General features: G+C 39.4%; 1 protein-coding gene across 1 annotated transcript in view; it reads left to right on the plus strand.

Moving 5' to 3' along the window:
• ANO1 (anoctamin 1) overlaps positions 1-16,448 on the plus strand; it is a gene marked incomplete at both ends in the record, with an annotated part of 76,400 nt that extends 59,952 nt beyond the window's left edge. The window contains 13 exons of the mRNA XM_080345297.1: positions 1,389-1,460; positions 3,043-3,090; positions 4,201-4,275; positions 5,611-5,812; positions 6,510-6,621; positions 7,228-7,285; positions 7,368-7,468; positions 7,880-8,025; positions 9,409-9,561; positions 11,604-11,656; positions 13,408-13,592; positions 15,152-15,257; positions 16,188-16,448. Coding sequence (XP_080201423.1) covers positions 1,389-1,460; positions 3,043-3,090; positions 4,201-4,275; positions 5,611-5,812; positions 6,510-6,621; positions 7,228-7,285; positions 7,368-7,468; positions 7,880-8,025; positions 9,409-9,561; positions 11,604-11,656; positions 13,408-13,592; positions 15,152-15,257; positions 16,188-16,448 — 1,572 coding nt within the window. The remainder of the gene's footprint in view (positions 1-1,388; positions 1,461-3,042; positions 3,091-4,200; positions 4,276-5,610; positions 5,813-6,509; positions 6,622-7,227; positions 7,286-7,367; positions 7,469-7,879; positions 8,026-9,408; positions 9,562-11,603; positions 11,657-13,407; positions 13,593-15,151; positions 15,258-16,187) is intronic.
• Between the last annotated feature and the right edge of the window lie 10,850 nt (positions 16,449-27,298).

Below are 27,298 nucleotides of genomic sequence, written 5' to 3' on the forward strand. Positions count from 1 at the left end.
ACCAGCAGCCTATCTCCCTTGTGCTTTGCCAGATCGTACCTATTCTACTGGGAGAGAATATAGGGATTTATTTCCTGGATACTATACCGCTCTTTTATTTTTGGTAACTCGTTGTTAGCACACATGAAAGTAGAAAGGATTAACTGTATCTTTCCGACGTCTGTCCCCTTCATGTGTGAGTTCAGATCTCTAAGACAGCAGCTGTTAATAAAGTATATTTTATTCTTTGTTTTGTATTGTCGATTCTAGATAGATGGGTTTAGCAAAGAATTTAAGCCCCTCCTATTTCTAATTTGACACTTAAGCTAGTATCATGTTAAAGAGTCAGGTTTCAGGTGATACACTAAAACCCAAAGTCTCTCATCTTCTGGTGTTTTTAGGGACGCCTGCTTCATACAATAATTACAGTAATGTTAATAAATGTTGAAGAACATAAGAAGTCTGATTTTTCCCTGGTGATGTGTAGCCATCCACTGTACCTATGTTTATTTCAAGTAATTTTTAAAATATTAATCCAATGTGATCTGCAACAGTTCAATAATCAAATTTTTTTTGTTGTTTTCTTGTTTTTCGTGGTTTTTTTTCTGGTTTCCTGAAGGAGGCAGTCAAGGTTTGGAAATTTTTGGTCTTTTTTCAGTTGCTCCTACCTTTTTCATTACATGCCTACTGATGAATGCCATCTTTTGATCTCCACCTCTTCTTTTTCGAGCATCAGATTTTCTTTAGATCTCCCACTGATTGCTTTGCCTTTACACCCTCCCCTTCTCCACTTGGTCAGACTTTTTTCAGCTCCATTCTGTTTCCCATCCGATGCATAATCGTGAATTCTGAATCTCTTGTGAACATATAATTATTGTGAATTCTGAATCCGTGAATCTTTTGGCTGTCTCTTACTTCTGAGTGTTTCCTACACCCTCTCCTTCAATGCACATGAGTGATCAGTGGATGCTGTCCAAGAAAGGATTAGGGGAAAAAACCCCAAAGGACAATTTTCTGGGATTCCAAGGCCAATTATTTTGCATCCTGACAGCAGATAAATGTTTCCCTTCTGAGCTGAGGATCACTGAAATGACAGTTAATGACATGCAAAATCTAATATTAATCAAAAGAAGAAGCAATTAAGATTGATGGTATGAACCACGCTGTTTGCAGGTTATGTGTTAAATTTAATCTACATCTGCTGCTGTAGAACTGCAAATGATACAGGATTTAATACATTTAAAAATTACAATCGACTATCAATTGACATAAATGACATACCAAGTGAATTAGAATTCGGTTAGAAAACTTGGAAATGATCAGGAAATCGGTCCCTGCAAACAGTTCATATGTAGCTGATACAGAAAATAAGTAATTTTGGTTTTAATTAAATATGACTTATTTCACAGGATCATCCAAGGGCAGAATATGAAGCTAAAGTTTTAAAAAAATCACTGCGAAAAGAACACAAACATAAAGAGGTACGGTAAAAATATCCATTTCTTTCACTTATGAAAAGCTTTTTAAAAGGAGGTTGTTATAGCAGGCACTGACCCAAGAATAAGAAATAGGTAAAAAATAGTCACTGCACATTGTGTTTAAATTCCAGATGTCTTCAGTCCTAGAGTACATGGGACACTCAGTGTATGTCAATGCACCAGGCCTGGTTAAGTCTAGAAATGTCTTTAATTTTAATAATCAGATATAGGAGCGTGGCTTAGGGAAGCTATTTGAGCCTGACTGAAGGGGCTCTCCTGTTGGGCTAATGAGTCAAGTTTGCAAAAACTGTAACAAAACATCTTATTCTGTGCTGGTATAAGTACCTAAAACCTCTCAGGAGAGGTTCCCTGTCTCGCTAGGCATTTTTTGTAAACAAAAATATTACTAGAGCATTAATGAAGAGTACTAATGCCAATTTCCTTGCCAAATTCCAGCTTTGGCAATAACTTTCTGCCTTTTAAAAACATAACTTCCTCTTCTGTATCTGTTGCCAGTGGCACAGGAGTGTGGAACCATGCCCTAAATTGGAATTTTAGGAAAAATCTACAGGAATACAACTGCAATAACCACGTTAACATTAAATACGCTTTAAGAAACAGCATACATATAGATTGGACAGGGGTTAAACTGAATGTGTCTGATTTTGTCACCTGCTTATACTTGATTAAAGTTTGGCCCCTCTTAAAAGATGCTACAAAGCTGATGGTGGTATATTCCCATTAATCTATAGGATGCAGCATGTAATAGGTTCAGTGTCACATGCAGTTCCTTACAGCACTGCTTTAAAATCCCTTGCAGAAGAAAAGGAATTTGGGTTGCTGCTCTTTCATTGGAACACAAACTTTATCATATTCTCCTAAAAACCTGCAACTCTTCGTACTTTTGGGTGTACTGGGAATTCAGATCTTAAATGCTGAAGACTGTAGGGACAATTAATGAATGGTGGCCTGCAAATATTGGAGTATGAGAGTTGAGCAATTAAGAGAGGGGTTTTTGTGTTCGTTTTGTTTTGTTTTTCTAACAGGCTATTTATAACTTTTTGGGGTTGTGTTCAGTTTGGATGTTACTAATTTGGGAAACGTGAGAAAAGGAGTTTTTTCTGAAAGACCCGGTAATTATCTTTCCTTGGGATCTAGAGTGTTAAAGTTCAAATTCAACAGTTGTAAGACAACTTGGAAATCTTAAAGAAAAAACATCTAAAGCTAAAATTGCTCATATTTTTTTTCAAGAGAAGTCTAATTAAAACAATTTTTTTAAGGGAAAAACTTTTTTGACATTCTTTGACATAAAGAAGAACGGCACAATCCTAAATTAATAAAGGAAAATCCTTTGCAGCATCACTTGATCTACCCCAGGATTTGGGGAAAGAGTTTGTCTTTTGTTGTTGTTGTGTTTTATTAACCAAAAGCTGAAACACAAAGCCTTAAGCAAACTAATAGAGCATTCACTTGTGGCTCAACTGCTATGTACACCGAGTCCGTGGAGAGGATATAGATTAATTTAGCAGTGCTTTGTAATTCTTTATTGCCCGATCCTTTTTTTGTTTCCTTTGACTGCCATCAGAAGCATCGATATTTTCCAGAAGAGACAGCAAACAAATGGAGACAAAGAGTTAAGACAGTCATGGCTGGGGTGAAATTGGTTCTTTTTATTCAAACTTATGAAGAAACTCAAATTATGAGTAATTATGGAAGACACAAATCAATTTGGTTTTGGCTGTTGAACCTTTGTTTAATATTCACATTCAGTTCTGGGTTTCTTCCCCCTTCTCCCCTTGTTTCTTCAGCACTTTTGGGGACACTTTCTATGCATTGGGAATGGCACTGCATGGCTAATCTTAGATTTACCATCCCAGCCTGACGTTACGTTCTGCAGTGGAGCATGGGCCATGTGTTGAAAGAGTTGCTTGCACTTCCCTGAGACAACGTGCATGGAATAAAAATAGAATTTGAGTAATATTTTGATGTTGGTTATAATGCGTGCGTCATCTTCCGCAATGTTCTTTTTGTTGTTTATTTTCTGGTGTTTAGAAACAATTCCTGGCATCAAAGTTTAAGACTCTAGATGAGCGACTGTGTTCTAAATGACATTGTCATGGCCAAATTCAGGCAGTGGCTGATTGGATTTAAGGTATCCTATAAAGAATTATTATACGTGCACATCTCAACTCCTGTTGGTGTGGTCCATTGAATACCACATGGATAGTCAGGTATTATAGTCAAAAATCACTCATACTGAAGGAATTCTGAGTCTTTTCACACAGATCTTCCCTGTCAACTGTGCATTGGAGTTACTCAGTAGTATATTTAATCTATATTTCAGTGCACAGTTGTGCAACTGCCAAGCTGCAAATGTTAATTGGAGAAAGAGAGGAGAAGGAGAATTTTTCTAGGGAAAGCAAAAGAAAACATTGAACAGCAAGAGAGCTCTTCCTTCATGGTTTATGACAGGCTATTTGCGTGTTTTCTTCAAAAAGTATACAGAAAAACCTGGTTTATTTATACTTGCAGTGCAGGCGCTTGACCAATTTGAACCTCAATACGGAGTAAACAATTTGCCTGTGTGGAATTGTAACTGTAAACACTGTGTCTTTGCATCTTCTAACTGGTTGTGTATTATTTGCTAGCCTTCTTTTTCCCTCCCCCTCTCTTTTTTTTTGTCACATGCAAAAATACACACTTCGTCTTTATTACATTTACCCTTTTTCTCCCCAAATTTTAGACAGATAAAGAAAAGCTGACATGGAAGGATCGTTTTCCAGCTTATTTAACCAATTTCGTTGGCATTATCTTCATGGTAAGCATCACCCAGCAAAACTTGAAATTTATGTTACCAAGTCATTGTATAAAACAAAAGTGTTGGAAATGTTAGTGAAAGCATGACAGGTTTTATCAGATTGATGCGGTTTATAATGGCTTTTTCCCAGTGAAAAAATTCAAGCGTTTTATTGTTTTATAATGTAAAATCTTCTAAAAAGCTTAAATTTCTACTTTGCTGTCATTTTCCAGTAAAGAAATGAGAATAACTAAATAGGGTAGGGGCAAAATGAGGGCACAGAAATTGAAATTATAACCACCATTGATGGAAAAATACTTACAAAGTAGAGAGAGTCCTCTAAAAAAATAGTCAGGAAGAACAGCTTCATTTTTATACCAAACTTTTTTGAAAGAAATGATGTGGCCAATTGTAATCCTGATTACAAGGATTTTTAATAAACCAGTCAAATTTGGGGCTGTACCATATAACAGGAGGATTGCAAACAGACCACGTAATTTAGAGCAAAAAGTAACATAGTGATGAGAACAGCCTTTTTCCATTTGCTGATAAAGCATCAGCCTTTAAAACAAATTTCAAAGGAAATAATAATAATAATTCAAGACATGGAACTGATTGGCAGATGGATAAAAAGGCTTAAGCCCTTTCCAAATGTAGAATACATCAGACTAACTCAGTTCAGTTTTTGTGGGGGGGGATAAGGATTATGATTTTGGTTTGGTATTTAATACTTGTGGTTTTGGAGAACGGAAATGCAGTAAATCTAATCTTCTCGGCTGAAGAATTGGTACCTTATAAGAATCACATTTTAAAATTATTCCTCTATTTAAGCAATGAAAAGTTGAATAAAATTTTGTGTGCCTTTATGTTGCCTTCAAGTGCGTGGATTTAATCAGATTTAATTCCATTTTGGAATTATGACACCATAGTGAGCCTGAGTAGGGTATTTGAAGGCTTGTGTGCACATTTAAGCTGAAATACTCCCCTCTGCTTCAGCCCTGGCTTTCTTTTATAATAAAGTAAATACCATGTATATATGCTGTTGCTGTTAGGGCTGAAAGGAAGCCCACTGATATTTTTTAAATAAGCAAGTAATTTACATTTAGGTGCCTTTAAAAAAAGCCCTTTGCAGGTGATAGTGGTGTCATTATAACTATTTTTTCACGTGATGATCTAATTACTAGTAAAAGAGGATCTTTTCCCACGGTTCATCAAAGTAATCGGGAGCCTTAATGCAGACTGGGGTTGACTTGGGATGTGGCCCAGAGATCCCGTTTTTAAGGTCATTTCAAAGTCCCCAAGGAAAGTATTTAAGGTTAAATGTTTCCTAAGAGGCTGTGCTGTTCTTCCTGGCAGGTCGGGCTGACGTTCGCCATCGTGTTCGGAGTCATCATCTACAGGATCTCGACCGCGGCAGCGCTGGCAATCAGTTCGACCCCCTCGGGCCGCTCCAGCGTCAGGGTCACCGTCACGGCCACCGCCGTCATTATCAATTTGGTCGTCATCATCATCCTGGACGAAGTGTACGGCTGCATCGCAAGGTGGTTAACCCAGATCGGTAGGTTTAAATCCTCTTATTTGCTATAGAGCAATTTTAAATGGGAGGAACCAAATGACTGGCTTTGGTGTTCAACTTCAAACTGGAGAGCAAACCCAGGAAGGTCAAACGTGTAGCTAAGGGTCTAACCAGCTACTTAAAAATATCAAAGCACATGTGGATTCAGCTTTATTTTTACAGTTTTTCTTTCAGCAGTGGGTAATACTAATCACTAATCCAGTTGTGGACAACAGGAGTACAATAGAATGTCCTACACCTAATCTTGAACTTCACTCTTCTATATCACAAAATCACAATTTTAATTTTCCGCCATTTTTTATTTGTCATAAAACATGTCAAAAAATACAAAATGGCTGAGTAGAAAAAGAATTTTTTTGAGTCATTTCCAAAAAGCATCAGTGACAAAGGCTCCAGAAATCTTTTCAGATAAGTTCTTGTCCATCTGCAATTGATTGTCATGGAGGTCAGCCAGATATAGAATGAAATTGGAATTATTATTTTAACACATCCGAACAATGGGATGCTCAGCAGAGTGACCAGTGACCTCAGTGTGGTCATATTGATATATATATATCTATATCTATCTTTGTTTAGAGTATAGCTGATGCTTTCCAAAGTGCACATTTATACAAGATCTTAAAATGCTGCAGGTAGGAGAATTCCTTAATGTTTCTTATCCATTCCACATTGGTTCCAGAGGTGCCAAAAACTGACAAGAATTTCGAAGAGCGGCTGATTTTTAAGGCTTTCCTGCTGAAATTTGTCAATGCCTACACACCCATTTTCTACGTCGCTTTCTTCAAAGGCCGGTGAGTGATGCGAAAGGGTTTCAGCTTGTTGCTTGTGAGAGCTGTTGCTGAGCTAAGGCCATAGTTGGATGATAAAGTAAATGGTTTAAAAACTCAGTATTAACCCAAAAACTCTGTGGCCTCATGGGATAGAGCAGGGACCTGACACTTTGCTGTTTCAAATTAATTAAAGCCATTTTTTTAAGATGACTTTGTATGGTCAGATACAATCCCCCATTAGGCTATTTACTGTTGTCTATTAATCACTCTCAATTTTATATCACAGCAAGTATCATTTCTCTTCTTGCAACCAGCATGAAAGCACAAAGCTAAAATAAATACTCTGTGGGGCACATTCTGACTATTGCAACAGAAATGAGGATTATTCTAGAGAATTTCTGCCAAGATGTGCCTGTAATATTGTGGGACACACGACTTGCAGTTTTACTGGGTTGTTTACTCATTATATAGGACTTTTTAAAACCAAACCAAAGATAATTCTTTCCTTTTTCAGGACTAACATTAGGTGGTTCCACTCATGAATGTCTGGTATAAATGACTTTAGGAATTAAATGTTAAAATTATAAAATACATATGAAGTTTATAATTCTACCCATTGTGCCCTAGATTTGTTGGACGTCCAGGAGACTATGTCTACATTTTCCATTCTTTCCGAATGGAAGAGGTAATTGCATTTTTACCCTCTGATCACCACCTGCCACAGAGATGCAGCCGATTCTGACTGATGTTTCCTCTGTCCACCCCAGTGTGCTCCAGGCGGTTGCCTAATGGAATTGTGTATTCAGCTCAGTATTATCATGTTGGGCAAGCAGCTGATTCAGAACAATTTATTTGAGATTGGCATCCCGTGAGTAGCGACTTCTTTCTTTTTTTAATATGTGATTTTTACAATCTGTGCCATACACTGTGTATCTACTGCCCTTTGACGTGTGTGTAGTTCATAGGCTACCTGCAAGATTTATGCACTTAAAACCATGTGTGCTCTATTGCAAATACAACTGCATCCCGCAATGCTGATATATTTGGAAATCATTGAGCAATCTATTGCTTTCCTAGTGGTCAGCAGGAGCTGCAATACTGACTGTGCAATTCAATTATAACCATGTTTCAGTACCTGTATATGCCGATCCCTGATACTTTTAGCATATTGTGGCTCTTGCAAAGTTTTTATGAAAATAGGTATGGAGCTTCTTGTGTCTGTTAATGTCAAATAACTGAAAAATGGAGATGCTAACGGAATCATTTCCATTTCCCCTAGGAAGATGAAGAAATTTATACGATACATGAAATTAAAGCGTCGGCGTTCATTAGACCATGAAGAGCACATGAAAAAAAAGCAGCGTTATGAAGTGGACTATAACCTGGAGCCTTTTGCTGGACTCACCCCTGAATATATGGAAATGAGTGAGTGAGGTGGAAAGAAGGCATTTTAAACCATAAATATTCTGACTAATTGGGATGGAGAGCTGAGATTTTTGAACTGTAGGTTCAGTGGACAGTGGAGATGAGGCATAACTTAGTAATTAAAGTGTATAGTCTTGGACTGTAGCATATTTGAGCCAACCACTGGCTCCTTCAGGGATGAATTGTGCTCTCTGCTGTTCACAAGCCCTCACTTGACTATTATATTTTAGATATTTTCTTTCAAGCCCATGTGACATGTCACTGTCAGGTTTCAAATGCAAATGATTAATTCAGATGTTACAATATCCATTGTGTGTTCTCGCACCAGATTGGTTTTTTTCCTGAAATGCAGACTAGATCTTCTTATAGATACATATGCTTGTAGACCAGGTTGGACTTGACAGATCACATTTTGTTTTGTTTTGTTTTTAAGGAATGTATTATGTTGAGTTATATGGAATTTAGGCACTGGGTATCAGCTCTCCATTGCTGCAGCTGTACAGCTGCATTTCTTTTACTTTCAATATTGGAAAGGCTGAGGACTGTTCTACATAGTATCAGTCATTCCTGAAGGATCCGTCTTTAAAAAAGCAACTCTATTTAGTATTTAGAGGAAAGACTAGGTAAAAATGGTTAATAATGTATACTAATACCAAAAATTAGTGTGTGCAGTAAATGCAGAAGCGAATTAGAATATCTGATGGCCTTGATGTTCAGAGTAGTTGAAACAGATTGACATTTAATGGTACAAACTACAAGGTCATGCTGTCAGTTCCTAAAAATAAGAAAAGGTGCCGTTCCTGAGATCAGCATCTGGAAGTTACAGATGAAAAGGAAGATGAGGCTCTAACAGGAGCATGATGAGTATCACATCGATGTGATGTCCTCACCAAACAAAAGCAAATCTGATCCCTGGTTGTAGGTAACAAGTTATTCACGTTAAAGGCGGAGAATCAGTCCTGTTGTTTTTGAAGCCTCTAAGTTTTATACTTCAGAAGAGAAAGCTTCCAGGGGGATTAGTGAGGGCTAAAATCCTGCTGTGTGGAGCATGGTGAGTTTATGTAGAACTAACACTGTTGCTGCTGTAATCCTCCTTCCGATCGCTCCTGTGCCAGCCTTGCCCATGGCAAAATTGGTTTAGGAGCTTCCCCATCCTTCCAGTGACTTTGCTTTGCCTTTTGCAAGAGGGGCAACTGGCCCTTTGATGCACAAATGGAGCAGCAGTCAGGCAAACCATTCCTGACACAGAAAATGAGATTTAGTCTCCCAGCACATATTAGAATTCTTGATAGAATTTGGGGGGATGGCACTGATGTGATGCTGCATTGTGTTCAATAAATACTGCCCACAGCTATTGAATTTCTTTTTTTTTTTTCTTTTCAGTTATTCAGTTTGGGTTTGTAACTTTGTTTGTTGCATCCTTCCCGCTGGCACCTCTGTTTGCGTTGTTGAACAACATCATTGAAATCCGTCTAGATGCAAAAAAATTTGTTACTGAGCTGAGGAGACCGGTAGCAGTCAGAGCAAAGGATATAGGTAAGTGCGCATTGCTATTGTTATCCTTGTTTGTTTATTCCCGAATTGATGGCAGGATATTATTATGCTGAGTTAGCTTCATTAACAGGAAGACATTTATAGGAAAATTCAAAACATTAGACTGTGGCTTAACTGTGAACTGTCATACCTTATCGAGGCTTTACTTTAAAATAGAAAGATTAGATTAATATTTTATCAAGTAAACAATATCACTTTTCAAACCAAAATGATCAATATAATAGTGAAATATTTCACGTGGTTCTGCACATCAATAGTCCTTCCTAGCAATGCAGTTTTCTTGTGGAAACTGGGCTGGAGAAATACACTTGGGAATGCGAGGAGACTCCAAAGCCTGTGGGTAAATGTGTCACTTCATCCCTACTCAGCATGAATGTCAAAAGGGTGAAGCTTGAAAGCTGCTGGGACTGGACTCTGCGGTTCTACGGTGACAGCAGAGCAGTGGGGGTTTGTAATGAAGAAGCTGCTTCTCCCAGATGTTGGTTACTTATGAGTAAAAAGGTCGTTAAAATAATTGTTTGTATTATAGCACCAGTCAGCAAGAGCGGAGAAGTTTCCAATCCGTTCCCAAGCTCAGTGTTCCTTCTAGTATTGTGCAAGCGGAGTTTTCCTTAGGCTCATCCTTGTGCCCCAGGATCATCCTGGAGTTGAAGGACACATTGTGTTGTGTCACGCTGTTGCCTTTCCCGCGACATTGCTTTTGGGGTGGTTTGTGGCTGGTTCATTTGATGCCGTGGACTAAGGTTGCTGGTAGAGATGTTGATGGGGGAGGTGGTGGTGTTTTTTTAGTTTTTAGACGCTGTTAATTGCAATTTATTGCAATTCAACCCCACTGTCGGTGAGTGAAAGAACCCCACTTCTTTCAAAGACACCCTGAAGGCAGAGACTGTGAGATGGTCACAATGCGGACAAGTTTTTAGGGCAGGTGCCAGCACAATCAGTGAAGGGAGAAGGTCCCAGCTGCCAAGGGCAGTGGGTAACCACTGGCACCAAGCAGAGCTCTGTCTCTGCTTCCATGGGTGCTGTAACATCTTCTCCTGAAGGTCAGTTCAGTGTATGCTGTGCCAGAAGACCAAAGCCATTTGAAGGATGAGTTAGTTGGCAAGCAAAGCATTTGGCTAGGCTGCAGGATTCTTCCAGGCATGTCATCCTGTGTAAAGCCTCCTACATCTTCCTTCCTCTTCATACCCAGACTAGGAGAGGGGCTCCTCAGGGCTGTAACTATACGGATCTGGTAGCAGACCTGGATTTTACCATCAAGACTGAATCTTGCGGTTTGAGTACTTCAAACAAGGAGAAATCACTTTGTGTAGACTTCAGAGAAGCCCTTCCCTGGGGAATGGGATGTGGAGACGTGGAAGGGGCAGAGCTGTGGGACTTGGTGCATCATCCTCAGCCTAAATCCAGAGGGGTTGAACCCAAATCAGTACAGGGTTCATTTGCATTACATTTTATATGCACGGAGTCCGCACTGAGGAAACCCCCATCTATATGGTTTCCAGACACAAATGGAAAAGTCCCATCGAGTGGCTCCACTGGAGCTTTGCTTTCTTGAAACTGAGATGGGATAAATAGTGATGAGAAGGTGTAGAAACAGATTCAGGTAGATCCTTCAAGCTGGTAGGCCAGTGTGTTCTGCACCGTGTGTGTGGAGGTTCCAGCACCTTATCTGTAGCTTATTCTCTTCAAGCATTTGAGAAATTTCAATGAAATTTCATGATGTTGTTCTTTTCTACCTATACCAGCATTCCTCTGTCTCACATTTGCCTTCCTCTTCCTCAAATAAGCTTTTAGTTTAAACAAAACAAAACAAAAAAGGTGCCTAAACATAGCTTTGGAAGACAGAATTGGGTGCTCTTTGCTTACAGGTCATTAAATTAATCTCTTATAATTCATTCTTTTTTATTTAAAATACAAATCTAGTTTAGCACAGTCATAAGTGATCCTAACACTGTTAAATAAAAATGTAATTTATCTAATTTTAATGACTGAAACAGCATTTACATGGTTGTCTCCCTCCTTAGGAATCTGGTATAATATCCTCAGAGGCATTGGAAAGCTTGCTGTCATAATAAATGTAAGTAATTCAGCATAAATAATATTTTAATTCAGTAGGCTGGCTTTCCCATTCTGCTCCATTAGTTTTATTTCAGCATAAATCCCTTAATCAAGTGAAAGTGTATGATTTAGAAATTTTCTGAAATACTAGAGAGTCGGACACAGAGTTTATTTTAAAGTTGTAGTAGTAGCAAGAATATAAAATATTAAGGAGCTATTGCAGTTTTTTATCAGAATGTTTTCATAAAGCGGTTTTGGCCTTCAAACAAATAAGACCATAGCTGCTTATTTTTGCTCTTTTGCAATACTATAACTAAGATGATTGATCTTTTAATTTCAGTGCTAAAACCTATTTAGGGTCTTTTAGTCAACTGGGTATGAATTAGTTCAACTCATCGGAGCACAGTGTCCCTCCATTGAAAATCTGGTCTCTCTGAACTGCATTGCTCTGAAAATCTATGGAAATATTTTTGCTTGCTTCAACAGTGAACATCCCAGCCCTTAGCACACCTGAATAATATATTCATTTCTGTACTTATATTCTACATGAATAGAAATCCACAATGATCATCTTCATTGCACCCCGCCTGGGGAAAGATGAAAAGAAAAAGCTGAAAACATGTTTGCAATGCAAAATATTGGCTGTGCAGGACTCACAGCCACATGTCCATGGACCTTTCATTTTCTCACTATTGTCCAGCCTGGAACCCCCTTTGCTTTGCCCACAGGTGTTTATTGTGCTAAGGCCAAACCATTCTTTTGGTTATTTGCTATGCTGCCTTAATTTGTCTTTACCATTTCTCCTCTTTTCCTTTGGAAATAATTTCTCTGTTTTTTTTCTCTTCCACGTAGTCTCTCTCTTCATCATTACCCAGTGTTATTTTCCCATCTTTGATCTATGTACTGCCCCTCTTTGTCATAAAATAAGTAAAACATGTTGTACTGTGTTTGTTCCACATGTACATGAGCTTTATGCCAGTGAGAATGTTTCATAATAATGATAAATGAGAAAGGCTATAGTTGTGAAGAACGCAGCCGAATTGGCTGTCTTGCATTTTCTGTCTGGTATTTTTAGAAAACCTTTTTAAATAGCAAAATAAAATGCGACTTTTCTGACCATAAAAATAAAACTTGGCTCGGTCTGCTCGTCCTGTTATCTTGATGGAGTTAAAAACCACACACAATTAATGGCCTTCTGCAATGCCATGAGAATGTAAGGAGTCAATTCGCTGTCACTGGGTTGCAGAACAAAAGTACTTGGAAATCCATCAACTGGACCTTATACAATGCACCAGGGACAAGATGTGACCGGGGGACGGGGAAATGGCGCCGCGGTTTCCGTTCCTCTGGCGCTGGGGGCTACGGCTGCTTCATCCTCTGGGAATTTCAAGTCATTGCCCATGTAGAAATCTCAGCGTGGAACTACTCCGTCCGAGAACCTGCAACTCGGGGGAGTAAGCAGTAAATACCACCTTGTTGCAGCAGTGAGGGAAGCGGTTGGGTCACCATCCCTGGAGGGGTTTAAATGATGCGTAGAAGTGGCGCTTGGGGACGTGGTTTAGTGGTGGACTTTGCAGCGTTGGGTTAATGGTTGGACTCGATGAACTTAAAGGTCTTTTCCAACCAATTCTATGATTTTTAGGGCTCCGTCCCTTATTTTCTGAAGCAGTCCCTGAGCTGTGCGAGTTGTTTGGGCAAGACGTACTCGAGCATATGATTAACTGCAGCCCTGCCTGAATATTGTGCTCACTCTTTACTCTTGTGGCTTAGGCATTTGTGATCTCATTCACATCCGACTTCATTCCACGCCTCGTGTACCTGTATATGTACAGTGAGAATGGCACCATGCATGGCTTCGTCAACCATACACTATCCTCTTTTAATGTCAGCGATTTTCAAGCAGGAACAGCTCCAAACGACCCCATGGATCTCGGCTACGAGGTTCAGATATGCAGGTACTCTCTTGAATGATAACTTATTTTAAGTATTTTCACAGCTTGACTAAAAATGGGATGGTTTTTTACATTCCTGGGGAAGGTCCTTTGTATTTTCAGTACCTTTTTAACACCTTGGTAACCTTTTATATCAGATGGATCCATTACCTTGAATGTTTTGGCTTACATATTAAACAACCACAACACCTGAGTATGCACTACTGCTTATTTGGGGAAACAGAGATACCCTGTTTCCCTGAAAATAAGACAGGGTCTTATATTAATTTCTGCTCCAAAAGATGCATTAGGGCTTATTTTCAGGGGATGTCTTATTTTTCCATGAACAAAAATTATGTTTATTCTTGAACAAAAAATCAACATTTATTCATATCTAGTAATGTCATCACATTCTGGAACAACATCATAACCTTCCAAACCCTGAATTCCATCATGAATTTCTTATGACTCTGTTTCCTTTTTCCATGTATGACAATCCACTTTTATTGATATTCATGAATAAAATTCAACATTTATTCAAATACATTCTATTGTGAACTAATTTTACTTCTTTACACATATAGATGCCTGGACATTATTTAAATTGACTTTTTTTTTTTATGAACTGTAAATAGAGCTTATTTTTGAAATAGGGTTTCTATTTTGAGCATCCTCAAAAATCCTGAAAAATCAAGCTAGGGCTTATTTTCAGGGTAGGTCTTATTTTTGGAGAAACAGGGTAAGCATTGCTAAATTCAGTGTTTGTGCGTGTAAAGATTTTTCTTTTTATGTATTCCCTTTTTCAGGTAAGTAGGTAAATAATGATAAACAGCACAATGATGCTTTAAGGGAACAAAATGATGTTACTTTGATGTCATGTTGTTGTACCACATGTTATTGCTATAATGACCAAGACTTCAGAGTACACCTCTCTTTTTTTGGTCCAGTTTCTATAGCAATTCCTGATGAGAGTAACAGCATCCTTATCTGCCCTGGATCTTAAGACTGTATTCAGGGGATTTTTAAAACATTTGAAAATATGGAGCCCTAATTCTTTCAAAATGTTGACAGGATGCTGTGATTTTAAATTTAATGTGTTTTTCTTTCTTTATTGTTGATTAGTTCATAGCTTTTCTGTAAACCACAGCTAAGGCAAAATTCTCTCCTATTTTTATGGCAAAATTTAGCTGTGATCTTTATGAACAAGGAGAATGTCACGTAGTATAACACACTCTATAGATCTGAGATTAGTATTTTTGTCTGTAAAATTACTCTGAAAAATATATAATTTTTTTGTTAGTCTTAAAGTAATTTATCTGAGCTGTGTAGCTTACTCTTTTTGTGCAGAATTGATATTTGTACTAATCGGAGGCTATTAAGATTGAAGACCTTTAATTTTGAGTGAAACCTGAAGGCTGTGGGAAGTCTTGTGTCTTGTTTCTGAGAGGTTAAGACAGCATCACACTGTACTACTGAACTTGCTTTTAGATGGTTTGACTTATTGTTCAACCCTTTGATATTAATTCCGCGTTGTGCTAAAATATCTGAATGACATTGCTGATTTACGGAGTCTTGTTTTGCAGATACAAAGATTATCGAGAACCCCCCTGGTCCGAAAATAAGTATGACATTTCAAAGGATTTCTGGGCTGTCCTAGCAGCAAGATTAGCGTTTGTGATAGTTTTCCAGGTAGGTTATACTGCTGGCACTTTTTATAGGAAATAGAAAATATCTTCTTTCTCATTTTTTTCCATGGAGAAGCAAATAAAATTTCCCATCCTCATTCATCCTCTTCCTCCCAGCAGCCAGGAGCAGAAATATCCCCAGTGGAAAAATTCAGCCCCAGGGATTCCCTGAATGGGTTTGATGCAGAAGCAACTAAATGACCTTAGTGAGCAGCAAAGCACAAGGCTGCTGCTAAATAGGTCCCACCAATTTCTCCAGTAGGACATAAATGCAAGAAAGCAGCATAAATTTAATCCAAAATCATTTCTAGACGGAGCCAAGAAAGGAAATTTCCAAAATTTTCCCAGTTGAATTCGCATCTGAACAAGAAGGCAAAAATCTTGCGATTTTTCACTAAATGACATTATTTGATCACAAGAGTGATTCTGGTGATGTGACACGAGTGTTTTCAGTCTGCCTTATCTGAACAACTTGTTTCAAGACTCTTATTCCTTTTTCTTTTCCCTTTGGTCAAAATGTGTACCTTTCTGTGAAAGTCTTCCCTTTCATTGAATCAAGGTTTTTCAGTCGGAATGTATTTCACCAACTTTCTTCATTTTACATCTTGCTATTTGCTTTTGTCTTTCTGATATAAAGCTCTTAAACCGTGTACCAATGGCAGTATTTCCTTTCGATTTCTACATGTCTGTGACAATATTTGTACATAAATCATAAATCATAAAACATAAATCATCTGTGCCTGACATCTTTCTCTACTTCAAGCATGAAGTTGCAGTAGGTTTGGTTCAGTATCAGGCTGGCAACACATGCTTGAGCCCAACAATATTGTCCTTTCTTCATTCTTCTTTCCCAAGTACACCAAAAATGGCCCCTTCTCCTAAGGTCATTCTCTCATTTGACCTTGCTGACATTTTCTCACCATTTCATTTTCAGAACTTGGTCATGTTTATGAGTGAATTTGTTGACTGGATTATCCCAGACATTCCCAAGGACATTAGTCAACAGATTCATAAGGAGAAGGTTCTCATGGTGGAGGTCTTCATGAGAGAAGAGCAAGGGAAGCAGCAGATGCTAGAAACCTGGAAAGAGAAGGGCAATAAAAAAGGTGAAAACTGTAACAATCACAGCCCCAGACTCTCCAGGAGCCACAGCGGGAGCTTGTCCTCTTGCCACTCGTATCCTCTCGACATATAGAAGAGGAAGGCGTTGCGTATGTCGGGGCATTCCACTGATACACAAGCCATCGCGTCAAGGGCAGGACTCGATTCATGGACAACCTGGTGCATGTTGAAGGATGTCGCTGCCGTTCTGCTCCCATCTTTGTAAGAAATGCTCTTCTTACAAACATGGAGGACCACGTTCTATTTCTGATAATGTTGTTTCTTCTTTTGCACAAGCAGTAATGCAGGGAATTTTTATATTTTGTTGACAGATAACACTATTGACGTTGGTGTGCATTAATAAATGCAGGTACTTAGTACACCTTGATAGAGATATTCTCTGAGAATTTGACCTTTAGCCTGTTAATTAACTAACTAAATAAAGGTAAATTTTAAGTAATAATAATACTACTAATTTAAAATATATTTGAAACCCCAGGTTTGAAGGTCCATGGGGTACGTAGATAACATATATGCAAAATCAGCTTTAGACTGTGCCCCAGGATTCCTTTTGGCAGGAGAGAAGCCACGTAAAGCCCACCAGGCTGCCTTGCTTTCCAAGACAGGCTTTAGCTCTGCTGGCAGATCCATGTTTGAACCTGCAGGTCTAAAACGAGCTCCTGCTCAGCTCTGGCATCATACATGTCAGTGGGGCACTGGTGGCATCCACAACTGATGTGGATGAAGCTACCTCAGTGCCCCAAGCTGCATTTGAGCGTTTGAGTTGGATCCCAGCGTCTCAAACACTCGCGGCCACGCAGCAGCAGCACAATTTTTGGAGATCCTCCCTGCAGGTCGACGATCCCGGAGCGTTTTGTTAAATGCCCTGAGTTACCGAGCACACGTAGAGCTGCCGTGACTCGCACCGCCCTGCCTAGAGCTCAGACACGGTTGTTGCTGAGGAAATTCCCTTTATTCCCCCCCATTGTTTTAGTGCATCCCTTTCTTAACCAATTTTCTCTCTGTAGCCCTCGATCCCTGCAGGAGATGGGGATCTGCGCCCGTTTTGCACAGCCAGAGAACGGCATCGCCCAGAGGTTGTGCCGGAGGAGTAAATCAAAAAGTCCCACTTACTGTCTTCAATAGAAATGTTGCCTGCACTGGGGCTACAGGACCAGACCCTCAGTTAGTTACAGGACTTTCGTCTTAAAATCCTCTATATTTTGAGCTTCCTTAAAGTAATAAGTCTCCAATCCTTCCTTACGATGCTTAGCGAAATCCTGATCAGTTCAACTCTTTTTGAGCATAGTACATTTTAGTTTTGCTTTGTCAAACGATAAACTGCACTTCCAAATAATATTGGTGCAATTAACCTCATTTCTTTTCTTGCTTTGTCTCGTCCATGGCACTTGCATTACGAATATAAAACTGAAAATAAAATAAAAGAAAAAGGAAAGATTTCTTTAAAGTCTAACTACTGTATGGTTTGTTACAAAACCAAACGTCAAAAGACTATTTTCAAGAGAAGTTAGTTATTTCTTTTTTCCTTTTCTTATTTTCTTTGCCAAACTAATTTAAAGATTAATGCTAGAACTTTAAAGAAAAATGCGATATTTAGCTTTTGATATATTTATTTGTTTTAAAGTATGTGATAAACTTGATATTTTTCTGGAGTCTGTCCAAAGAAGGTACCAGAAAAGAAATTATGTGGGAGAAGGAAAATGGTATTAACCAAATATTCTTGAAGCTTATTTAAAGTATTGATTCAACCAAAGATTTTTATTAATAAAGGGCTTATATTTTGTTAACTCTTGTTTCTGTTGTATTTTGACTTGCAGGAATGTCACTATTTTTTAAATTTGTAACTTATGATAGCTTATTACTGCAGGGCCAAATTCTGCCTGGTTTATTCATGCAAGAAGCATCATCCCTGGTCGTGTTTACCAGCTCAGGCCCACTGAGTGGGAATAAATCAAGCAGAATTCTGCTCATACATCTTGTTGAAAAAGCTTCTTCCTCTCATTCCTCGGTAGCCCAAAAGATCCAGAAGAAAGCCAAGCATCAACTACCTATGCTGAAGAGAAATCTTCCTCGAAGGCAATTTCAGCTGTAAATACTTATCCAAAAGTATTCCCAACTTAATACTGACATTCCTGTAAATGGTAGAACTATATCCTGAACACATACTTATCAGAATTTTTCATTATTTGCTGAAATCATTAAATAGTAACAGTTGCTTATACTTTCTTTTGTACAGTAAATTGTTTGAAATGGAATTTTGTATATAAAAAAGCTGTATTACTACTTAGATAAGTATAAAACTTTCATGGAATCATTTTTTAAGAAAAGCAAATATATACTAAATCTGGTTTAGTTCCTTGGGGTTTTTTGGTGTTGTTTTATTTTTTTTCTTTGAACACTTATTTGAAATAAATGTAAATATGCAAGAGTTTCTCCTGTGGGACAGGTTCTGTTCCCAACCCTTCTTGTGCTCTGAGTGTGCAACCTCGAGTACTGTCGGATTTGAGAAATAAGAGTAATTTGTGTTACAGTTGGCTTAAAACTGGACCCATGATGCCCCTTCCAGTGTTCCTTGTGTGCCCAGAGGCCAGAACAGAGATCCACTCGCAGGTCTTGGTGGCTTCATTTATAGTTGTCTTCCCAACAGCGCTGAAGGTAAATCTTGTGTTCTAACTGCTTTAGACACCCACTTTGGGATTAAATCCCACCTAAGATGTGTCTGTCACCGGGACAAGTGGGACCTGTTGCCTTGCGGGACCTGTACAAGCACAACCTGATGTGCTTGTACAACCTGATGTACAACCTATACAAGCACAACCTGATGTGCCATTTCCAGTTTTTCTCCTGCTCCCATTTAACTTTTCTGTGAGAAGCTTCCTATCGATTCCCCTTTTCTAACCAGAAAATGTTAATGTTCTAATTAATGAAATTCAGATAAAAGGCGGGAATTCTGTTCCAACATAATGGATATGAAAACCAGAAGCAGGTAAATCACTGCCTAGTCTGTAACTTGTTTTTTTCAGTTCTTAAAGACAAAATAGTCATACGAGCTCACTCGATATAAGATAATGCCTTCCAAAAAGACATTTGCACTGTGCTTGTACTTTTGATGAAAGGGATTTTTTCGTATTTGTGGTGCAAGTAGAAACAAGTTTTGTTTTTACCAATAGCAAATCTGAGGCAGGAACATGCTAATAAGGATTCACTGGAAAAGGGGGTTAAGAGTGGGGGGAAGTTAACACAGAGAGGCAGGGATCTGGATGTGACCAAGAAATAACTGAAGGATAGCTCAATGGGACCCTATGGGCCAGGTGTGATGGATGGAAAACAGCAATAGTTGTATTTGTACAATTACACCTGGATTCTGTATTGATTTGACAGTATCTCCACAATGTGCATTCGACCCCATTTCCCAGCCCCGCTCTGATCAAAGAGGGAAAAAAAAAAGCCCAAACCTAATGTATCAATGCATTAAACAGGAAAATCATTACACTGGCTTAACTTAGTCCAAGAACAAATGCAGGCAGTAGGAAAGCTCACAGCTGGCAGTGGCTGCACAGACCATTTTTGAACCATTGCTAAAATACACTATTTGCTTTTTGCTACCCAAAGTTTGTGGCAAAGACCCAACTTGAGTTGGTGCATCTGAGGAGGAAATGATACCCGCCCTATTGCCTTGCCAGTACAAATCTGAATCTTCTGGATTTCCATGTCACTGTGTTTCTAAGATACTGTCTTACAAATATTTTGTGGTCTTAAATAGCTAAAGGATGAATAAGTCTCAAGTCAAGGCACAGATACGTTTCTATTTTTAAACCCTCGGTGCTCTCTGGTCCTGAGCTGTTAATGATCTTTTTGGCTGTTGTGATTTCCGATCAGCAATAATAAAACAATTTACTTTTCATCTTGTTACCTCAGGAGACTGAACTCTCCCAAAGTTTCATAGATCACTTGACTCCATTTATATTTTCCTATGAAGTTTTCAGAGTAAACAACTCTTTCCTTTTGGCCCTGAAGAAACCATGTCTTAAAATTTATATGGATTCCATTCAAACTCTGGTTCAATTCTTTTCACATTTGAGCACTATTTATTCCATGACCAAACAAAACATGCCATTTTTAGTACAGCAGAGAAAAAACAAAGTTCTTTTTTTAACCTCCTTTTTTTTTTTTTAGCCCAACAAAGCTTTCTGAAGAAGCAACTAATTATTAATGTGGCTTCTTTTTAATTTTAAGCTCTTTTCTTAGTTTTTAATACTGTGCATGCCGCCTGATTGACCATGAGCCAGCACTGTGATGACCATGAGCCAGCACTGTGCCCTTGTGGCCAGGAAGGCCAATGGTACCTGGGGTGTATTAGAAGGGGGGTGGTCAGTAGGTCAGAAAGGTTCTTCTGCCCCTCTGCTCTGCCCTGGGGAGACCACACCTGGAATATTGTGTCCAGTTGTGGCCCCTCAGTTCCAGCAGGACAGGGAACTGCTGCAGAGAGTCCAGCGCAGGGCAACAAAGATGCTGAAGGGAGTGGAGCATCTCCCGTGTGAGGAAAGGCTGAGGGAGCTGGGGCTCTGGAGCTGGACAAGAGGAGACTGAGGGGTGACCTCATTCATGTTTACAGATATATAAAGGGTGAGTGAGTGTCAGGAGGATGGAGCCAGGCTCTTCTCAGTGACAACCAATGATAGGACAAGGGGTAATGGGTTCAAACTGGAACACAAAAGGTTCCACTTAAGTTTGAGAAGAAACTTGTTCTCAGTGAGGGTGGCAGAGCCTGGCCCAGGCTGCCCAGGGGGGTTGTGGAGTCTCCTTCTCTGCAGACATTCCAACCCGCCTGGACACCTTCCTGCGTAACCTCATCTGGGTGTTCCTGCTCCATGGGGGGATTGCACTGGATGAGCTTTCCAGGGCCCTTCCAACCCCTGACATTCTGGGATTCTGTGATTCAAGGCCACCTGAAGCCAAGGAAAGTATTTCCTTTGATTTTCTTTGACCACAGCACACTTTGGCATGTCACAAAGTGTTGCTTATTGAACGATCGGTTCCACTTATAATAAAGATTTGTGACACATATTCCATGGTACTTTTATAACCCAGAGCATCAGCTAAAGCTAAAATATGTTGCTACAGGTGACCTTTGTGAGCAGGAATAGTTGTGCTTGCTGTCGTGGTAGTTTCCACAACATAAAGGCTCAGAAAATCAAAGGCATAACAGGGTCATGTGAAGTTGGTTACACAAGTTTGGAGGTTTTGAGGTCATAGCTTTCATCTCACTTAGCACCACCTGCGAGAGAAAATTCATGGAAAAAGGGAAATGTGTCCGTCACAACGCTCGTGAGAAAAACAGTCAAAAATTATTTGGGAGAGTGCTTGTGATGAACAAACTTAAAAGTGTAACAAAGTCTGGTTTTTAGAGCAAGAGTTAAAGGCAGGTAGTTAGGCAATCTTTCTTAGAGCAGAAGAAAAGGTTATTCCCTATTTTTACTTCTAAATGAAGAAAGAGTGGCCACCTCAAGCTGAAATAAAAGAGACAGAGGCAAAGGAAAAGGTGCAAATAGGGAAAGTGGAAGAAAAGACTTTTGACTGATGTTCTCAGATCCATGTTAGCTGGCAGATCAGCCACCAAAGTTGTTTTTTGGGAAAGGGAATTGCTCCCGAAGCCAACGCCACCTTGTAGGCAGGTTATCAGGGAGCCTTTGCCAATGTTTTTGTAGCGATGTGCAACCTCATCCTGCCAAGTGGTGCAATACCACTGGTCTTGCCTTCGGATGGAAGCTGAAAGGTTTTGGTCCTTTGGAAAGAAATGGATTAAAAAGGAGTAAGAAAGGGCATCCATACACCTTCCAGCTTCAATGACGGTGAAATACTGACTCAGATGGAAAATAATGTATTGGCGCATCAGTGAGGCCTTGGTGACTGTGTCTTCACTGATGTCCGGAACTGCCAATAATTCCATGATCCCCAGAAATAAAAAATAGACAGTTTCTCTAGAACACACTTATTTTTAACGTGGGTCAGAACAATTTATAAACTCTCATGCAGCTTCCAACACTGGTCAGTACAAGCCCTTTGGCTCTGTAGTAGGTGAGTCTCCAAAGCCCCAAAGGCGACATGTATTGTGTCATCACAGCGTGGTGATCCCAAGCATGGAATTCCCATGTAATTAACTGAGCAGCTCCCATTTCTTAACTTATTACTCTTCAATATCCATCTGCAGGAAAAGAAGGGAGGTAATTACAAGTAATTAACCATGGAGTGGGAAAGTAATAAATCTGAGTAGGCTGGACTGCTCCAGGTTTGCTGCAAGAGCTCTCAGGTCAGCGGGAGATGGTGTGTGTAGCAACTGGATCTGCAATCTGGTGGATTCTGAGCCAAGCTCCTGGAATTATTCAGGTATTTTACTCTACTTGGGCACTGTCGGGAGCAGGAGGGAGTTGGGAGCAGGGAAGGAACAAAGTCCTGAGAATAATTTAATGTGAACTTAAGCTACATCTTCCTGGCTTCCAAGAGCAGAAGTAGTAAAACCGAGAGTCAGTTCTGAAATTCTACTAAACCTCTTCGCTTTTGTCTTTTTGAATTTTACTTCCAAAACCAAACTTTTCCATGTCTTTACAATGCTTATCTTGGAGTTCCGACCAAAGCAAGCTCTGGAGGTAAGCGGGTGGTCATCTCTGGGTCTTCTAGTGGGTAAGAAACGACAGGTAATCACTTCCAAGTTGCACTCGGCAAAGGTGCAATACAGGATAATTCTGCTTTAAAAAGCCTTACTCACTCCAAAATTGGTGGATAACAGCAAACATGTAGGTTTATATGTAGACCTGAAAGACAAAAGACAATAAGCTTGTGTCTCATCTTATGTTGAAAGTCATTTAGGGTTGATTGAACAGGAGCTTCTTGAGAAAAAATGGAAGTTCAGTATGTGAATTTTTTGAGGGTAGGCAAAGCTGTGGTGTGTGTAACCTCCTTATTGCTTCTAATGTATACAGACTATAAGGAAAAAAATATATAAATGCTGTATATTGTATTACATTAATCCATTCTGCTCTCAGTAAGTCACGCTCCTCCATAGACTTTTCAGTTCTGTGAACACATGCAACAAGTTTCCATTATATTGGTGTATGAAATTGAATTCCAAGTTGTGGCTTAAGACTAATTGGTATCTGGTTCAGACTACAACACTGCAGACTCGCTCAAATTAAAGCATTTATTTAGAGAGGAGAAAAAAATATTTCCTCCCCTCCTAAGAATCAAGGGAGGGGCACGATGAAACCAGATTTGCTTTCTTATTTATTATATCCTAATCCCTATGCGTAAGTAACCGAGTCATATCCTGTGTCACTTAATGCTTCCATAGAACTACTCGGGTTTTAAAAGGAAACAAGCGCTGGGATAATAACTGTACTGTGTTGGAGCAGACAAGGCGCTCCCGCTCTAATCTGATTTGAAAAGATCCTTACACCTTCCAGCTTCAATGACGGTGAAATGACTCAGATAGAAAACAATGTACTGGCACGTTCTTGAAGGGAAGAAGAAAAATCCACTGACCTTTCCTCTAATGGGGAATTCTATTGCCAATCTCAGATACCTAATTAATACTTGTATTTAGGAAATGTGTCCCCCCCACCTCTTGGTTTGTTATTATCTCCAGGCACTGTACTGAGCTCCCACCACCTGAGTTCAGCTCAGAAATGAAGCAAATGCGGCCAGGCTCATTCATCTATATTTATTACAGTGAAATTTTAGTAACTCCGGGAGACATTTATAGGTCGAGATATTTTCTGGTCTGTGAAGGGGCCGTTCTGGAGGCTGGATGCAGAGAAAGGTCACATTTTTCACACCACTTTCATGACAATGGCCAGGTCCAAAGCAGAGGCTGTTAACGCAGAAGAGATTAGAGCTGGAGTATTCACAGAGCATTCCTGCTGCTACTTTTTTAACTGCAATGAGATATAGAAAAGATGTACAATAAGGAAAGGGGGAAAAACCCTTTCTTTAGGTGGGAGGATGAAGTCCTGTGGTTCAGGACTATTTGCATTCTTGTAAGAAACTGCAAACTAGTATTGATCCATTTTCTGCAGAAGAATTAATTTTAAGTTATCTTAACCTTTTTTAATAGCTGCTCTGAATATTGTATTTTCCAATGAAAAGAAGGAGGCTGAAGAAAAACACCTCCATTTATTTTCTATCCAAGAAAATACCCTTCTATCCAAGAAAATAAATCTTAATGTGGTAAGTGTTTACCTTTTCATGTTTTTATTGGGCTTGGGAATTGGCAATAGAGCAGCTAAGGAAAATAAAGGACAAATTTATATACTCTTCAGAAATTAATTAGCATTAGCTTTCAGCAACCAGAACCACTGGATTATTGCCCTGGACAAGTAGCAGCTTCCAGTTCATATCTTAATTTTATTTGCTTCATTCTCAACCAATGGTCCCAATATGGGCTTGAGAGTCAATGGGTTGGAGCCAGTGTTGGACTCACAAATCCCTTAAGTCCAGAAGTTCTTCACCACTCTAAGGGAGATATTTTGCTTTTCAGCCCCACGCTGGAATCTCTGTGCGGCACTGCTGCCCCAAAAGAGATCTAATGATCTTTCACAGCTCTTTTGGGAGGTTTTTTTATGTCTTCCCTGGCTTATTTCACAATGACATTCCTGTGCAGACAACCCTCGTTTTCTGTTTTCTCTGTTCTTCTGGTTTTTTCAAGGGCAAAATGGATGTTGCAGAGCTTAAGTAATAAATATGGTTTAGAGGAATGAAATGTGCTGGGCTAATATATACACAGAGCTTTATTGACATGTGAAATGTTTGTCTGAATGATTTCATACTTACATGGTATGATGAAAATTCACTGCAAAAATAGGTAAAAAGTCAAGTCAGAGGTTTTTAGCTGGAGAAAATAAACAAAAGTCTACAATTTACCCTTCCCCTAAAGTTAAACTAACTTCTCCTGCCAACAATAACACAACAGAACTATATCAACAGAACTATATCAACACTTCTTCTGTTTCAATATTAAGTTCAAGCATCTGTTAACAACTTATTGCTTGTTGTTGTTGTTACTTGGCCAGATCTTTTATCTGTATACAACTAATTCATGCCAGAGTTCACTCGCTTTTCAATACTTATTTGCTTTTCCCACACTCTGCTTCTCATTTTCTCTCTTTCAGCCCACAACAATTTAACTTTTCTTATAGCCTCTTTTGTCATGGACAGTTTTTTCTTAGGATTCTAAGTCTCTTCACAAATAGTTTCTTTACTGGAGCATGTCTTTCTGCGCTAGATATTATAGCAACAGAGGTAATATCTGACAAAAGAAACATGGACGGATCAATCCATACACAAAAGAAAAGGCAGAAACTGCCATTTCTTTGCCAAAAACGTGCATTTTAGGATTTTACAAGCAATGGATGAGAGGCATTGAATAAGTATAGTAAGGAATTTTATGGAAACCAGTTTATTCACCATGGGAGTAAAAAAGTAAGTGAACAGAAAACCTGTTACCACCCAATTCCACCAGTAGGGAGGAGGTTGCATTTTTTTAATACAGCTCTTATATTGAAGCCAACAAAGAAAACCCAAGATGCTCCTAATTCCCTTGAGAGAGAATGGCAGTAATAATATAAGAAGTGTGCAATTGACTGAACCTCAAAAGAGAGAGAATTTCTCAGCACGGAGACAGGATTCATTATCTGGTCTATGTCCAGAAGTTTGTCCAGCCTGTGTAATCTCAGAACTATCAGGGATGAGAATTTTAGATTTGCGCTGGGTTATTTGCTATTGAATTGTGTGATAGGTTAGAAATCAAAGCTGCTTCATTTGAAAACGCTGTAGTGCCTAAATACTCCAGTTTCTATGGACTCAAGCAACTAGAAACTGCAACCCATCGTGTTTCTTCTTCCTCGCTCAAAAAGGGGGAGAGTTCTCCCCTCTCTGGCTGCAGGGCTTTTGGAAGCACCACGCTGTGCATCAGAGTACAGATTTCACTTATCTGACAGAATGCTTTGAATTTTGACACCACCTCCAGTGTATGGATATCCCCCTTTTTGCTTCCCCTTGCTAAAAAAAGAGGAAACAAATAACCTTCTGACAATTCTACCTTCCCCTTGACAATCAGCCAGTCTAATACGGACCATATAGATTGTCAAGAGCCAAGCTTTTCTTGATGCCAGTTTCTGCCTTTGAAGATACCCATTGACTATCTCTTCATCCTGCATATTATTGAAAGCAACTACCCCATCAAGTCTGTGAAGATATAGTCCTGATTCATTGAGAGAAGGTCCCACAGAAGCCCATCCTCTGCACTGTACAAGCATGGGGGCAGAACTTTAGCCTCATCCAACAACACTGAACGAACAGCAGTGATTTATGCTTTACACACACCAAAGGTAAGTAAAGTACATACAAAGCAGCAGGTATGTAGCTCAGAACGAAAGCAAAGACAAAAAATACATGTATTAACACTGGAAACTACCGGTGTGTGCAGCCCTCGCTGTGGGCCTTGGAAAGGAGAGAGATTTCTTTGAATATCAGCGTTATTATCGCTGATTTGAACACGCCAGGTACCCGGCTGAATTAGCCACGTTACAGCCAGCATCTGAAATACATTAGAAGTAGTTCTGGTGTGTCAGCAGCCAGCTGCAAGCACATCGCTCGGTAGGGAAGAGGAGCAGGCTGAAAAGAGAAGGCAGGCTGTTAATATTTAGAGCAGGCAATTTGTCATCTCAAGAGTAAATTGCTGGAGAGTAATAGAGAAAAGAGTCATCGCAGGTGGACTGAGACGTGTTAATGAGCACTAAAAGCAAATCAGGTTACATCAGAGGGGTTGCAGCTCCTGCACAAACTGTCTGACGTTTCCACAACCCCAGAGCAGATCACAGGACGATGCCAGAGCTAAGACGAGGGGCCAGCCAGAAATTTAAGTCGCCT

The sequence above is a fragment of the Nesoenas mayeri genome (genome assembly GCF_963082525.1).
Source record: "Nesoenas mayeri genome assembly, chromosome: 5".
NCBI lineage: Eukaryota > Metazoa > Chordata > Aves > Columbiformes > Columbidae > Nesoenas > Nesoenas mayeri.